The sequence below is a fragment of the Ranitomeya imitator genome, chromosome 1, assembly GCF_032444005.1.
Source record: "Ranitomeya imitator isolate aRanImi1 chromosome 1, aRanImi1.pri, whole genome shotgun sequence".
NCBI lineage: Eukaryota > Metazoa > Chordata > Amphibia > Anura > Dendrobatidae > Ranitomeya > Ranitomeya imitator.
Genome location: NC_091282.1, coordinates 853,304,735 through 853,318,905, shown reverse-complemented (window position 1 = coordinate 853,318,905; position 14,171 = coordinate 853,304,735). Strand labels below are relative to the sequence as shown.

The following is a 14,171-nucleotide window of genomic DNA, read 5'->3' as shown; positions in this document are numbered from 1 at the left end:
TTTTGTAATGGAGGCCAAAAGGCTGCCCTCAGTTGTAATTGCAACCCTTCTACCCACTATAGAAAAATCATAAACGGCACTCCGGAGGTGATAGATGAGGTGCCTGAGTATGGTTTCAATCTCGTCACTCAAAAGGATATGTTGCAAAACAAGGTGAATTTATTTGCAGTCCGTGGATCAACAGCTAGTAGATAATGTTTCAGTCCATCTGGACCTTCATCAGATAAATGCTGTGCTGTTGAAGTGGAAGATGAGTAGAGAATACTCAAAGGGGATGACACTTTAAATGGACTGAAGGTGGTGAGAGATACAGTATGTCTGTCCTTGGGTATGGTGGCTGAAAGTGTTTCCAGACTGTGAATTTCAGCCACCATACCCCAGCGCAGACATACCTCTTACCACCTTCACTCCATTTAAAGTGTCATCTCCTATGAGTATTGACTACTCATCTTCCACTTCAACAACACAGCATTGATCTGATGAAGGTCCATGCAACATATCCTGTTGAGTGTTGAGTTTCATTACTACTTCTACCCACTATAGTTACATTCCTAGGTATACTGTACAGCAGGGGTGTCAAACTGCATTCCTCGAGGGCCTCAAACCATGCATGTTTTCAAGATTTCCTTAGCATTGCACAAGGTGCTGGAATCATTCTCTGCAGGTGATTAAATTATCACCTGTGCAATGCAAGGAAATCCTGAAAACATGACCTGTTTGCAGCCCTCGAGGAATGCAGTTTGACACCCCTGCTGTACAGTATAATGCAATACAAAATGCCATAACTGAAATCATCATTAAAGGGAACCTGTCACCCCCAAAATCGAAGGTGAGCTAAGCCCACCAGCAAACTGAAATAGCTGTTGCAAAAAAAAACAATTTTTATAAAACATTAAGCTTAAGATTAATAGGGGTGCCCAAACTTTTTCATATAACTGTATGTTAATTGTTGTTACATTTTTAACTGTTGGATGTGCATACTGATATACTATTGACTGTGTATTATAATTACAACCTTATTGCAGTATACTTATATGATTAAGTAATCTCTATTGATTCACTCTATAGAAGGGAAACTTTGCTTTGGAGTCCCCTCAGTTACTTTCCCACCAATGTGTATGTATTTTGGATTTCACCAATATTTTATATCTTGTACTCAATAAACATAAAAACTTTTAACTTAGAGGGAACCTGTCACCCCCAAAATCGAAGGTGAGCTAAGCCCACCAGCATCAGGGGCTTATCTACAGCATTCTGGAATGCTGTAGATAAGCCCCTGATGTATCCTGAAAGATGAGAAAAAGACGCTACTGAGAAATCAGAGTTTGATTTGATATGTAAATAAGGCTGTAGATATATAGCCTCTGTCACTCCAGCTCTTGTTCCGTGCCAAGAACCACACTGTCCTCAACTTACGGCTTCTTTGCCTGAAATCACACAGCATAGAGGCTGTAAGTTATTCAAGGGGAAGACTGTGCTGGGTGAGGATAGAGCTGGAGTGACAGAGGCTTCAGATCTTCAGCCTCATTTCTATATCAATTCAAACACTGGTTTCTCAGTAATGAACACATGGATTGGCCATGCTACATGTCAGTCAAACAGTGGTTTGTATGCAAGTTATGATGACCAGCCCACATGTTGGACCACTCAGTTAAGTATTAACATCAGGTTTGTAGGTTGCTGGCACTTGTAGTTGGCATGCATATATATATATATATATATATATATGCATATATATATATATATATATATATATATATATATATATATATATATATAGAAGGCTCTCCGTATGCAAAATGGCGCAAAATGAGATTTCCAGACGAATGATAATATATTATACTCCCATAGATTTTCTTTCTTTGTCACTATCTAGGTCTGGCGCCAGTAGGTGGAATGTGTGAAAGAGAGAGGAGCTGCAGTATAAATGAAGATATTGGTCTCGCTACAGCTTTCACGATTGCACATGAGGTGGGACACACGTGAGTGAGTTCCATGTACTGTGTCTGTAATGTCTCCTATTTGCACAAACTACTTGTAGTGAAGACCGTGGTTATAAGCTCAATGCACATTTACATACAATATACTTTATAACTGTCTCTTTAATAATATAATGATTATTATAATCTAATCAGTATACAAAGTCTATGTTTAGTAGATTAAAATATTGAGAACCCACATTAGGTTACAATATTCACTTTAAATTTGCATTACTTAAAATAGAAAATAAAAGCGGTGCAAAAGAGATGGATTTAAGGACTATAAATAGAAAAATAGAAATTGTATTAGATACTAATTGGAATGATCTAAAATGGTAATACTGTACTTTTATCAATTAACGAAATGCAAAGTGAATTAAGAGAAATCTAAATCAAGTCAATGTTTGCGGTGACCACAGTTTGCCTTCAAAACAGCATCAAAGCATCAGTTCTTCTAGGTACACTTGCATATAGATTTTGAAGAAATTGAGAAAGAACCTTGTTCATAACTACTTAAGGAACTAACCACATAACCTCTATAAATGTAGTCTTGTACAAATCCTTCTGTCTCAACATGCAATCACGCATAGACACAATGTTGAGTTCCGGGCTCTGTGGTGGCTGTATTATCACTTCCAAGACTTCTTCTTTATGCTGAAGATAGTTCTTAATGATATTGATTGTACTTTTGGAGTCATTGTACTGCTGCAGAATATATTGCATTATGGATAGGAGTGTGTGTATTTGTTCATGTCATAATGAAAAAGTCACACTGTGTCCTGGAACTTTTCTCACCCTCTCACCCAGCCAACCAAATCTCATTCTTTGTACTAATTCAGGGCAAAATCCCAGAAACTTGTGTCTGGAAATGCAGCTTCTGATTTTCCTTCCCATCCTAAATTATAGTTGTGTGAAACAGTGTTTGCTCCCTTCCTGATTTCCTATACTTTTGCATGTTTGTCAATCTTAAAGGGAACCTGTCACCTGAATTTGGCGGGACTGGTTTTGGGTCATATGGGCGGAGTTTTCGGGTGTTTGATTCACCCTTTCCTTACCCGCTGGCTGCATGCTGGCTGCAATATTGGATTGAAGTTCATTCTCTGTCCTCTATAGTACACGCCTGCACAAGGCAAGATTGCTTTGCGCAGGCGTGTACTACGGAGGACAGAGAATGAACTTCAATCCAATATTGCAGCCAGCATGCAGCCAGCGGGTAAGGAAAGGGTGAATCAAACACCCGAAAACTCCGCCCATATGACCGAAAACCAGTCCCGCCAAATTCAGGTGACAGAGTCCCTTTAAATGTTTCTGATCACCAAGCAAATTTAAATATTGGAAAAAGATAACACAAGTAAACTCAAAATGCAGTTTTTTAAATGAAGGTCTTTGTTATTAAGGGAAAAAGAAATCCAAACCTACAGGTTCTTGTGTGAAAAAGTGATTGCCCTCCCACACGTCAAACATAAAATAACTGTGGTTCAAATTCCCCAACCCGATTACTGCCACGCCTGTTCTCAATCAAGAAATCACTTAACTAGGAGCTGCCTGACAAAGTGAAGTAGACCAAGAGATCCTCAAAAGCTAGACATCATCTCCCTACACAAGAAAATTCATAATGTTCCTTAGAGTATGATGCACTTTCATAATTTTATATGGTTTAATCATGTTATATTGGTTAATGTTTCATTAATAAAGTATGTATATACTATTTATGTGTTGGCTGTGGGTGCTTGGTTAGATCAATATAGTGAACCGAGCCAATTGATTTGTTATGCATTTTACACAGGCAGCAAATATATTCTATTGTAATGTATATGCTTAATATAGTGAGTAAAACACTACAGTCATAAAAAGAGCAAATATTGTACAATAGAGATTTGTCTAAAGATGATTCTCCAGCACAAACATGTTGAGAAACTTTTGTAAATGAACATTCTAAATTGGTTTACTCTTACACTATTATGTCTAAAGTCTAATGCAGTACCTAAGGGTATGGCACAAAGACTGGGATTCTCTCTTTTATCTTCCTGGAATCATTGAGCCGTGTGCTGTCCCCTCTGGCCATACACTCAATATAATACAATATGTCAATATAAAATGTTTTTGAATTTTAGCAAAAAAAAGGCCTATATAGGATAAACTCCTTAGTTTGCTAAAATTTCTCTTCTTCTTAAACAATTGTAGACATGATATTCACTATGTCCACTACTATAAATGATGTGTTTATTACATACCCTTATAAAGTATGCATCAAACATCATCAAGACTGCCCTCCAGTTAAATGAAACACTACCCCACATCATCTCTAAAATAACATCTAAAAAAGAAATGTGGGGAAAATCTTGTTTTGAAAAATGTTAATTTTTCAAAGTTGCATCTAATATGCAAGTGATAAAAACAATATAAAGGTTTTCTTTTAGGGTTTAAACATTTATGGACTATGCCTAGGATAAATTAGCAACAAATTGTTGGGGGTTCAACCCGGGAGGCCCTCTTAGATTGCTTCATGTTCCTTCATTGTGAGGCTGCCCATATGAAGGAGCGGTTGCAGTACTTGTAGGAACGCTGCAGTCCCTTTTTCAGCTGACAGGGTCCTGGATGATAAACAGACTAAATGTTTAGATCCCGAATATTCACTTAACAAAGCATTAAAGAAATAGCATTTTGTTTCTTTACTATTGGTGTTTCATTTTTTACTGAGTGTTGACCAAACTATTTCTCTTCATACACTAAGATTTGGCATGAACCATGATGGCATCGGTAATGGTTGTGGATCTCGTGGTCAAGAGACAGCCAAACTCATGGCTGCCCATATTACAATGAAGACCAATCCCTTTGTATGGTCAGCTTGCAGTCGGGACTACATCACTAGTTTCTTAGAGTAAGTACCACCATTTTCATTATTCCCCTTTGTTAACTAGAAATGAATCTCTTGACTTATTTGCTTTGTCAATGAGAGGCATAACCTGGATGTATTTGCAGTCATTATCATGTTATTAACTCCTGAAAGGGAATATATCATCAGAAAATGGTCTATTGCTTAAATACTTTATTTCTGCTATATTTTTTAAACATAACAATTGTTTTTTTTCATATCACAATTTATTATATCATGTTTTATTAAGAAAGAAAAAGAGACGAAAAAAGCCTCAGTGGGCAGCGTGAGCAAGACTTCTAATATACACTGCTCAAAAAAATAAAGGGAACACTAAAATACCACATCCTAGATATCACTGAATGAAATATTTCAGTTGCAAATCTTTATTCATTACATAGTGGAATGTGTTGAGAACAATAAAACATAAACATGATCAATGTAAATCAAAATTAATATCCCATGGAGGTCTGGATTTGGAATGATACTCAAAATCAAAGTGGAAAATCAAATGACAGGCTGGTACGACTTCAGTGGAAATGCCTCAAGACAAGGAAATGGTGTTCTGTTGCATGTGTGTGTGTGGCCTCCATGTGCCTGTATGACCTCCCTACAATGCTTGTGCATGCTCCTGATGAGGTGGTGGATGGTCTACTGAGGGATCTCCTCCCAGACCTGGACTAAAGCATCCACCAACTCCTGGACAGTCTGTGGTGCAACGTGACATTGGTGGATGGTGCAAGACATAATGTTCCAGATGTGTTCAATCATATTCAGGTCTGGGGAACGGGCGGGCCATTCCATAGCTTCAATGCCTTTGTCTTGCAGGAACTGCTGATACACTCCAGCCAGAAGAGGTCTGGCATTGTCCTGCATTAGGAGGAACCCAGGGCCAACTGCACCAGCATATGGTCTCACAAGGGGTCTGAGGATCTCATCTCGGTAACTAATGGCAGTCAGGCTACCTCTGGTGAGCACATTGAGGGTTGTGCGGTCGTCCAAAGAAATGCCACCCCACTGCCAAACCGGTCATGCTGAAAGATGTTGCAGGCAGCAGATCGCTCTCCACGGCGTCTCCAGACTCTGTCACGTCTGTCACATGTGCTCAGTGTGAACCTGCTTTCATCTGTGAAGAGTACAGGACGCCAGTGGTGAATTTGCCAATCCTGGTTTTCTATGGCAAATGCCAATTGTCCTGCACGGTGTTGGGCTGTGATCACAACCCCCATCTGTGGATGTCGGGCACTCAGACCATCCTCATGGAGCTGGAAGGGTCTGACTAACCACACACACCTCCCACCTACGGGAGTGGCTACAATGATATAATGTGACTGAGGTCTGGTCACATGGTCGATGTGTAAGGTCCTGGAAGGCTTGTGTATTGGACGGTCCTGTGAGTGGACAGACATCCTGAATAGCACACTGAGAGGCCATGGACCTGAAGGCCTGTGTGTTGGGAGGTCCTGTGTGTGGACCAGATCCCTGAATAGCTCACTGAGAGTCCGTGGACCTGGATGGCCTCTGTGTTAAAAGGTCCTGGGAGTCGTACCAGAGTCCTGAAGAGCACGGGGTGAGGCCACGGTCCTGCAGAGCCTGTGATGGCTACTGTGTTAGGGAAGCTCCCAACCTTCTGTGGGTCTGAGACTGTCAGGTGGCTTGGTGAGCAAGACACGGTCCAGAACGGTGATCCCAGTTAGGCAGCTTCCCTGGGAACAAGGACTGACAAGGAGTCAGTGTGTGGAGCAGGAGTTCCAGGAAGGTAAACCAGAGTTGGGGAACGGTGTGCACTGACAAGGGTCAGTTAATGAACTGTGTGGTTCCCACAGTAACTGGACGAAGTGAGGTCCGGCGTGTTTAGAGACTGCAACTTAATGTGAAGTGCTATGGACTATCTGTTAGGTCTGTGATGTTCATCATGGCCTATGGTGCGATTTATGATGCCTAAATAAACCGCATGGACTGTTTTTGTGATTAAAACGTGCCTGCGTGACTGAATCCGTTGCTAAACGAGTGTCCCCAACACATGCAGTAAGCGCTATCCTACAGTATGTACAGATATTCATTATGCAAACTAGGGGGCAGGTCAGTGAGGGATCAGTGACCTTTCAGCAGTCTGCATTATGAATACCTTAGCAGAGCACCACATGAAGCCCCCCTCAAGCTCCGCCCTGGGGCACGAGCATATCATTAAAAACTGAAAATAAAGATTAAAGAACAACCACAATACGGATTTCATCAATGAAAGTATCACTGTAATCAGTGTAACGGCGCCGACCTGACACTGTCTGTAGGTTACTGTGCACAATCCTGCTGACAGGTTCACTTTAGGCTTTGCTGTGGAAATGTTACCATTGGTTTTCATCTTGAGATAAACCCTCAGGATTTTCATTTGTAACTGTTATCAGAATGTATGTGGCACCCGAAAACTCTTAGGCTATGTTCACACATAGCGTCCTGTCCCTGCGGGTTCTCCCGCAGCGGATTTGATAAATCTGCAGGGCAAACCCGCTGCGGTTATCCCTGCAGATTTATCGCGGTTTGTCCTGCAGTTTCCGCTTTGGGATTTTACCCCTACTATTGATGCTGCATATGCAGCAATATGCAGCATCAATAGTAATGTTAAAAATAATAAAATAATGATATACTCACCCTCTGACGTCCCGATCTCCTCGGCGCTGCAGGTGGCGGTCCGGTTCCAAAGATGCTGTGCGAGAAGGACCTTCGTGACGTCACGGTCATGTGACCGCGACGTCACCGCAGGTCCTGGTCGCATAGCAACCCTGAGACCGGACGGCCGCGTGCAGCGCTGAGACTTCAGAGGTGAGTATATCATGATTTTTTATTTTAATTCTTTTTTTTTTTTACTCAAATATTGTTCCCGGGGCCTGGAGGAGAGTCTCCTCTCCTCCACCCCGGGTAACACCCGCACATTATCCGCTTACTTCCCGCATGGTGTGCACAGCCCCATGCGGGAAGTAAGCGGATCAATGCATTTCTATGGGTGCAGAATCGCTGTGATTCTGCACAAAGAAGTGACATGCTGCGGGTTGTAAACCGCTGCGTTCCCGCGCGGTTTTTCCCGCAGCATGTGCACAGCGGTTTGCGGTTTCCATAGGGTTTACATGTTACTGTAAACGCTATGCAAACTGCTGCGGACCCCCAGCTGTAAAAACCGCAATGTGTGAACATAGCCTTAAAGGGCCTTCCACAGTCTTTCCTATAGTCAGTTCACTTAGCAGTTTTCAGGAATCGCTATGTTATTCACACTTTTACTAGTATACAGGCATTTGGCCTTCACCACAAAAGCCTTTAGGTTGTATCAAAAGAGTAGCAGCTGGCCAGGGCAGCGAGTTGGAAGAAAAATAGTTAACAATTCGGTTCATAACCAGAGTAATTAAATCATTAATAGAATCATTAGGCAGGTTAGGAGGATAATTGGGGTTAAATCCAAAGGGATGGAACCAATTACAAAATCAAAAGACTATGGATGGGTTATGTGTCCAGGGTTATGGCCATGGAACTATCCATAGATAAATCAGGAGATTAGTAGTTAAACGGCAAGTTGTTCAGGTATCACAACAACTACCAGGACAGAGTGTTATCATGGAAACTTAATACAGGACTGTGCACCTTCATTTGCCATCAAATTCGCCATTGGCCAGCCACTGAGATCTCATACACACTTGTTAAAATCAATAGAATAGATCATGCTGCCTAGTAGGGGGAGTCTATGGGGTTTTGCTGAGTCTACCACCAGCAGAAGACAAAACCTTTAGTTTAGCTAAATGAGAAGCTCAGCGGTGAGCAAGCTACCCAGCAATGAAATTAGTAATGATTTCTCAGCCACTTGTCAAGTCAGAACAGCAGTGCCTGAAAGCAGAGGCAGAAAGAAAAGAAGTGAGCTCTGATGAGAATGTAATAAAGGCGTCTACTGGTTAGCGACTTTACAATGATAGTGTATGTCCAAGGAAGAGCTCTGGACCTGTGAAGAAGTTTTTCTTGTTCAAGAAAATATTTTGCAATCATCATTTAGGTGTCTTCTGTGCCCTTTTGGAGTCTTTAATATTGCAGAGATTGCCAAGGTTTCTCTTCTTCTTAAAGAAACACTCTAATTAAAATTTGTATCCTCTTAATATATTGCAATCATTATATCATATAGCATTGTGTACTTAAAATTGCTCATTTTGCCTTTCTACCCAGTTAATTATTCTGTTTTCCACTGGTTTTATGACATCACGTGATTAAAATTTGACTAGCTGACTCGTTATAAGCTCTATGTAGAAACAGGAAGTGAATTTTCCCTGTATGAGTCACCAGTCACTGCAAAAGTCAATGGCAGGGGGATAAGGGAGCAGCTGGGTCAGGAGTTGAAGAAGGGAATGATAAATGCTGGGACAAGTGACTTCCTGATTCTACAAACATCAGAGAAAATAGAAGAATTAGATGGGTAGAAAGGCAAAATGAGAAATTGTAAGTACACAGTGCTATATAATATGATGATTGCATTATATTAAGAGATAAAAACTTTGATTGGGGACCTTCTTTAAGAAATAAATTACTTAATTGCTGATTTGACCTCTAATAAAGTTCTTGCTCTCTTTTTGATAGATTTATTTTGTTATACCACTTGAGGTAAATCTAATGGTTAACCAAGTGTGATAATGTACACAGGCTATATGTGTCAATGTCTGAATACTACTGGACCATATTTAAAATATGTGTTTGTTGCTCTTGTTGCCTTATTGATGGTAATACAGTTTTCTCCCACAGTTCTGGTATGGGCGTCTGTTTGAACAATGCTCCTCCCCGGCAAGATTTTGTTTATCCGACACAAGCTCCCGGACAAACCTATGATGCTGATGATCAATGTCGTTTCCAGCATGGAATTAAATCCCGCCAGTGTAAATACGGGGTAGAGTTCTTTTCTATTTTGTCTTTCCAGTTTGGGAAATGAGACATATTTAACCATATTTTATATATATATTTAAGCCATTAGACTGGGTATGTAGGAATTCAATGAATGGCCTGTCCTTTGGATAGACTATCAATATAGTTATTAGTGAAAATCCAGTGGACCCCAAATAACACATCGATTGCCAATAATGACAGTAAATCCTAGAAAATCCTCTTGTGATAGTTATTGTGTTAAAGAAGCAGTCCCATCAAAGTTTTTATCCTCTTAATATATTGCAGTCATCATATTATATACCGTATATACTCGAGTATAAGCCGACCCGAGTATAAGCCGACCCCCCTAATTTTGCCACAAAAAACTGGGAAAACTTATTGACTCGAGTATAAGCTTAGGGTGGAAATGCAGCATTTACCGGTGAATTTCAAAAATAAAAATAGATCATTATTTCCCCATAGCTGTGCCATATAGTGCTCTGCACCGTTCATTATTTCCCCATAGCTGTGCCATATAGTGCTCTGCACCGTTCATTATTGCCCCATAGCTCTGCCATATAGTGCTCTGCACCATTCATTATTTCCCCATAGCTCTGCCATATAGTGCTCTGCACCATTAATTATTTCCCCATAGCTCTGCCATATAGTGCTCTGCACCGTTCATATTTCCCCATAGCTCTGCCATATAGTGCTCTGCACCGTTCATATTTCCCCATAGCTGTGCCCCATATAGTTCTCTGCACCGTTCATATTTCCCCATATCTGTGCCCCATATATGCTCTGCACCGTTCATATTTCCCCATATCTGTGCCCCATATATGCTCTGCACCATTCATATTTCCCCATATCTGTGCCCTATATAGTGCTCTGCACTGCTCATATTTCCCCATAGCTGTGCCCCATATAGTGCTCTGCACCGTTCATACTGCCCCATAGCTGTGCCATATAGTGCTCTGCACGTTCATATTTCCCCATATCTGTGCCCCATATATGCTCTGCACGTTCATATTTCCCCATATCTGTGCCCTATATAGTGCTCTGCACCGCTCATATTTCCCCATATCTGTGCCCCATATAGTGCTCTGCACCGTTCATATTTCCCCATATCTGTGCCCCATATATGCTCTGCACCGTTCATATTTCCTCATAGATGCTCCACATAAATCTGTGCCATTGCTGCCGCTGCTGCAATAAAAAAAAAAAAAGCCATACTCACCTCTCTTGCTTGCAGCTCCCAGCGTTCGGTCCCGGCGTCTCGTCCCGGCGTCTCTGCACTGACTGATCAGGCAGAGGGCGCCGCGCACACTATATGCGTCATCGCACCCTCTGACCTGAACAGTCAGAGCGCAGAGACGCCGGGAAGGCAGAGCGGCGCCGGGAAGATGGAGCGGCGCTCCCGGCGTGTGGAACGGGGATAGGTAAATATGACATACTTACCTGCTCCCAGGGTCCGGCTCCTTCTCCCGCACAGCTGTCTTCGGTGCCGCAGCTTCTTTCTCACCGACACCGCTGATTAGAGAAATGAATAGGCGGCTCCACCTCTATGGGAGGTGGAGCCGCCTATTCATTTCTCTAATGAGCGGTCCCACGTGACCGCTGAAGAGGGGAAGAACTGCAGCACCGAAGACCGTGGGACGGCAGGGGGAGCGTCAGGACCGCCGGGACTAGGTGAGTATGCCTCAGCGCCCTCTCCCCCTCTCCCGCCGACCCTGCCACCCACCTTGACTCGAGTATAAGCAGAGAGGGGCACTTTCAGCCCAAAAATTTGGGCTGAAAATCTCGGCTTATACTCGAGTATATACGGTAGCTTTCTTTACTTACAATTGCTCATTTTTCTCTTTTATCCAGTTAAATCTTCTCTTTTCCATTAGGTCTATGACATTGCATGATTAAAAACTGACTAGCTGAATCCTTTTAAAGGGAACCTGTCACCAGGTTTGGCCGATACGAGTTACAGCCACCGCCTTTCAGGGCTTATCTACAGCATTCTATAATAGATAGGTAAGCCCCCGATCCGACCTGCAAGAAAAGAAAAATAACTTTTATTATACTCACCTATACTCTTGCAACGCCGCCCTCCTGCTTGTTTCATGTGGATGACGCGTCCCTGCGTCATCCACACGGGCTCCCCGGCATCGCGCTCCTGCGCAGGTGTACTTATCTGCCCTGTTGAGGTCAGAGCAAGGTACTCCGGTGCATAGGCGCCAGGAAAGGTCAGAGAGGCCCAGCGCCTGCGCACTGCAAGAAATTGCTCTGCCCTCAACAGGGCAGATAAGTACACCTGCACAGGAGTGCGATGTCGGGGAGCCTGTGAAGCAAGCAGGAGGGAAGCATTGCAAGTAGAGGGGAGGCATCAGACCAGGACCGGTAACACCCATCAGACCGGACCGCCCCCAGATGAGTATAATAAAATGTATTTTTCTTCTCTTGCAGGTCGGGTCGGGGGCTTATCTAGAGCATTATAGGATGCTGTAGATAAGCCCCGATAGGCAGTGGCCGTAACTCGTGTTGGCCAAACCTGGTGACAGGTTCCCTTTAAGTTCTATGTAGAAATATCAAGTCTCTTTTCCCTGCATGAGTCATCTCCCTCTTGAACTCCTGACCCAGCTGCTCCTGTTCTCTCCCCTGCCAGGGACTTTGCAGTGATGACTCATGCAGGGAAAAGAGACATGTTTTTATGTTTTTACATAGAGCTTAGAAGGAATCAGCTAGTCTATTTTTAATAATGTGATGTCATAGACCTAATGGAAAAATGACGAATTAACTAAGCTAAAAGGCAAAATGAGCAAATGTAAGTACGCAGTGCTAATATATTATGATGAATGCAATATATTAAGAGGATAAAAATTTTGATGAGAGGAGTGCTTCTTTATATAAACTAAATCTGTCCCACATACTCACCAGTGTCATTTATCTAATTCAAGAAAATATAGAAATATTCTAAAATTATAAAAACTCATACTTCAGTATGTCTTGCTTTATAAAAACAAACATAAAAGTAGTTAAGAATTGATTTGCGCTTGGACTTTCGTTGTATTGTGTAATGTGGAAAAGAAATCCCATTTGCTCCAGAGATTATGGCCATGTGCAGGAGAAAAGAGATCATGCTGTCAAATGTCTGGCCCCCAAGATATATGACCAAAGTGTTTCATTTTTCAGGAAGTTTGCAGTGAACTTTGGTGTTTAAGCAAAACCAGCCGTTGCATCACTAACAGCATCCCCGCTGCCGAGGGCACCATCTGTCAGACAAACACAATAGAAAAAGGGGTAAAAAACGTTTTTTAGCAATAACTCATATAGTACAAAACATGTTATGACGGTTGTAATCATTTTTCACCTTTTTTACTTGTGAAGTAATGATGGAATTGGCATTACTGCAAGAGGAGAACACACATCACATATGAGATGGAGTCATTACTTGCAGATATATTAATCAGACTGCTGGAGAAGCAGAATGATAATGTAATAGATGGCAAAGAACTGTAAAATATGCATATTGGCTAAAACGATGTGTTTCAAAGTTCAAGTAAAACAATATGATGATCATGTCCTGTCTACAGTGGTGTTATAAGAGGGAATGTGTTCCATTTGGGACCCGTCCTGAGGGCGTGGATGGAGCATGGGGGCCATGGACACCATGGGGAGAATGTAGCAGATCCTGCGGAGGAGGTGTATCTTCTTCCATCCGCCACTGTGATAGCCCGAGGTAAGAACAGCTCTACTATACTGGTTCGGTACACAAAATGATTAAATGTTAGACATACATAGGTCAAACACTCAATACAAGCTTGGTTGTGACATCAGTAGAAGACCAAGTGGTACTGTTTGAAAGACTTTTTGGCAAGCCTCCTAGGGAGATGAGGCTTTGGATGTCTTACGGTTCTCAAGGAGTCTGGTAGGAGACACAACTTGAAGTAACATTGAAAGTACTCTGAATAGAAACCTTCTAAATTGATCTTAGTCATTCCTATCTGATTTCATAGTAACAAAAGGAGCAAATCATAGCAATAAAAGGAGCAAATTATTCATACCACACACATTGCTAGAGAAAAAACACAGAACATTATATAGGAGGGAATTTTTTCATTTTTTAAGTCAGTTTTGCTAGGGACTGAAATGGCATTATTCTACCGCTATGGATTAATTTCACACTTCTTTAGAAAAAACATTACATGAGAATGACAGGTAATTCCAGCAGCTAAATGAGAAAAGGTTCTTTACAGTTAGAGCAGTCAGACGGTGCTTTACTGCAAGCGGTGATAACATCAGATACTATAACAGTATTTAAAAAAGGTCTGGATGTTTTTCTCACAACAAATGACATTGCGGGTTATAAATAATGTAGGGATGTATAAGGAGGGTTGAACTTTATGGACCTATGTAACATGTCTCAAGCAGATTTTAAACTT

The 14,171-nt window shown here is 41.8% G+C and overlaps 1 protein-coding gene across 4 annotated transcripts in view; it reads left to right on the top strand.

Annotated features, from left to right (window-relative positions):
- Positions 1–14,171, top strand: part of ADAMTS10 (ADAM metallopeptidase with thrombospondin type 1 motif 10) — a 240,291-nt gene that overhangs the window by 126,159 nt on the left and 99,961 nt on the right. For all 4 annotated transcript variants that reach the window (XM_069741673.1, XM_069741682.1, XM_069741657.1 and 1 more), the window contains 5 exons: positions 1,877–1,982; positions 4,714–4,860; positions 9,625–9,766; positions 12,922–13,029; positions 13,323–13,468. In XM_069741673.1, coding sequence (XP_069597774.1) covers positions 1,877–1,982; positions 4,714–4,860; positions 9,625–9,766; positions 12,922–13,029; positions 13,323–13,468 — 649 coding nt within the window. The remainder of the gene's footprint in view (positions 1–1,876; positions 1,983–4,713; positions 4,861–9,624; positions 9,767–12,921; positions 13,030–13,322; positions 13,469–14,171) is intronic.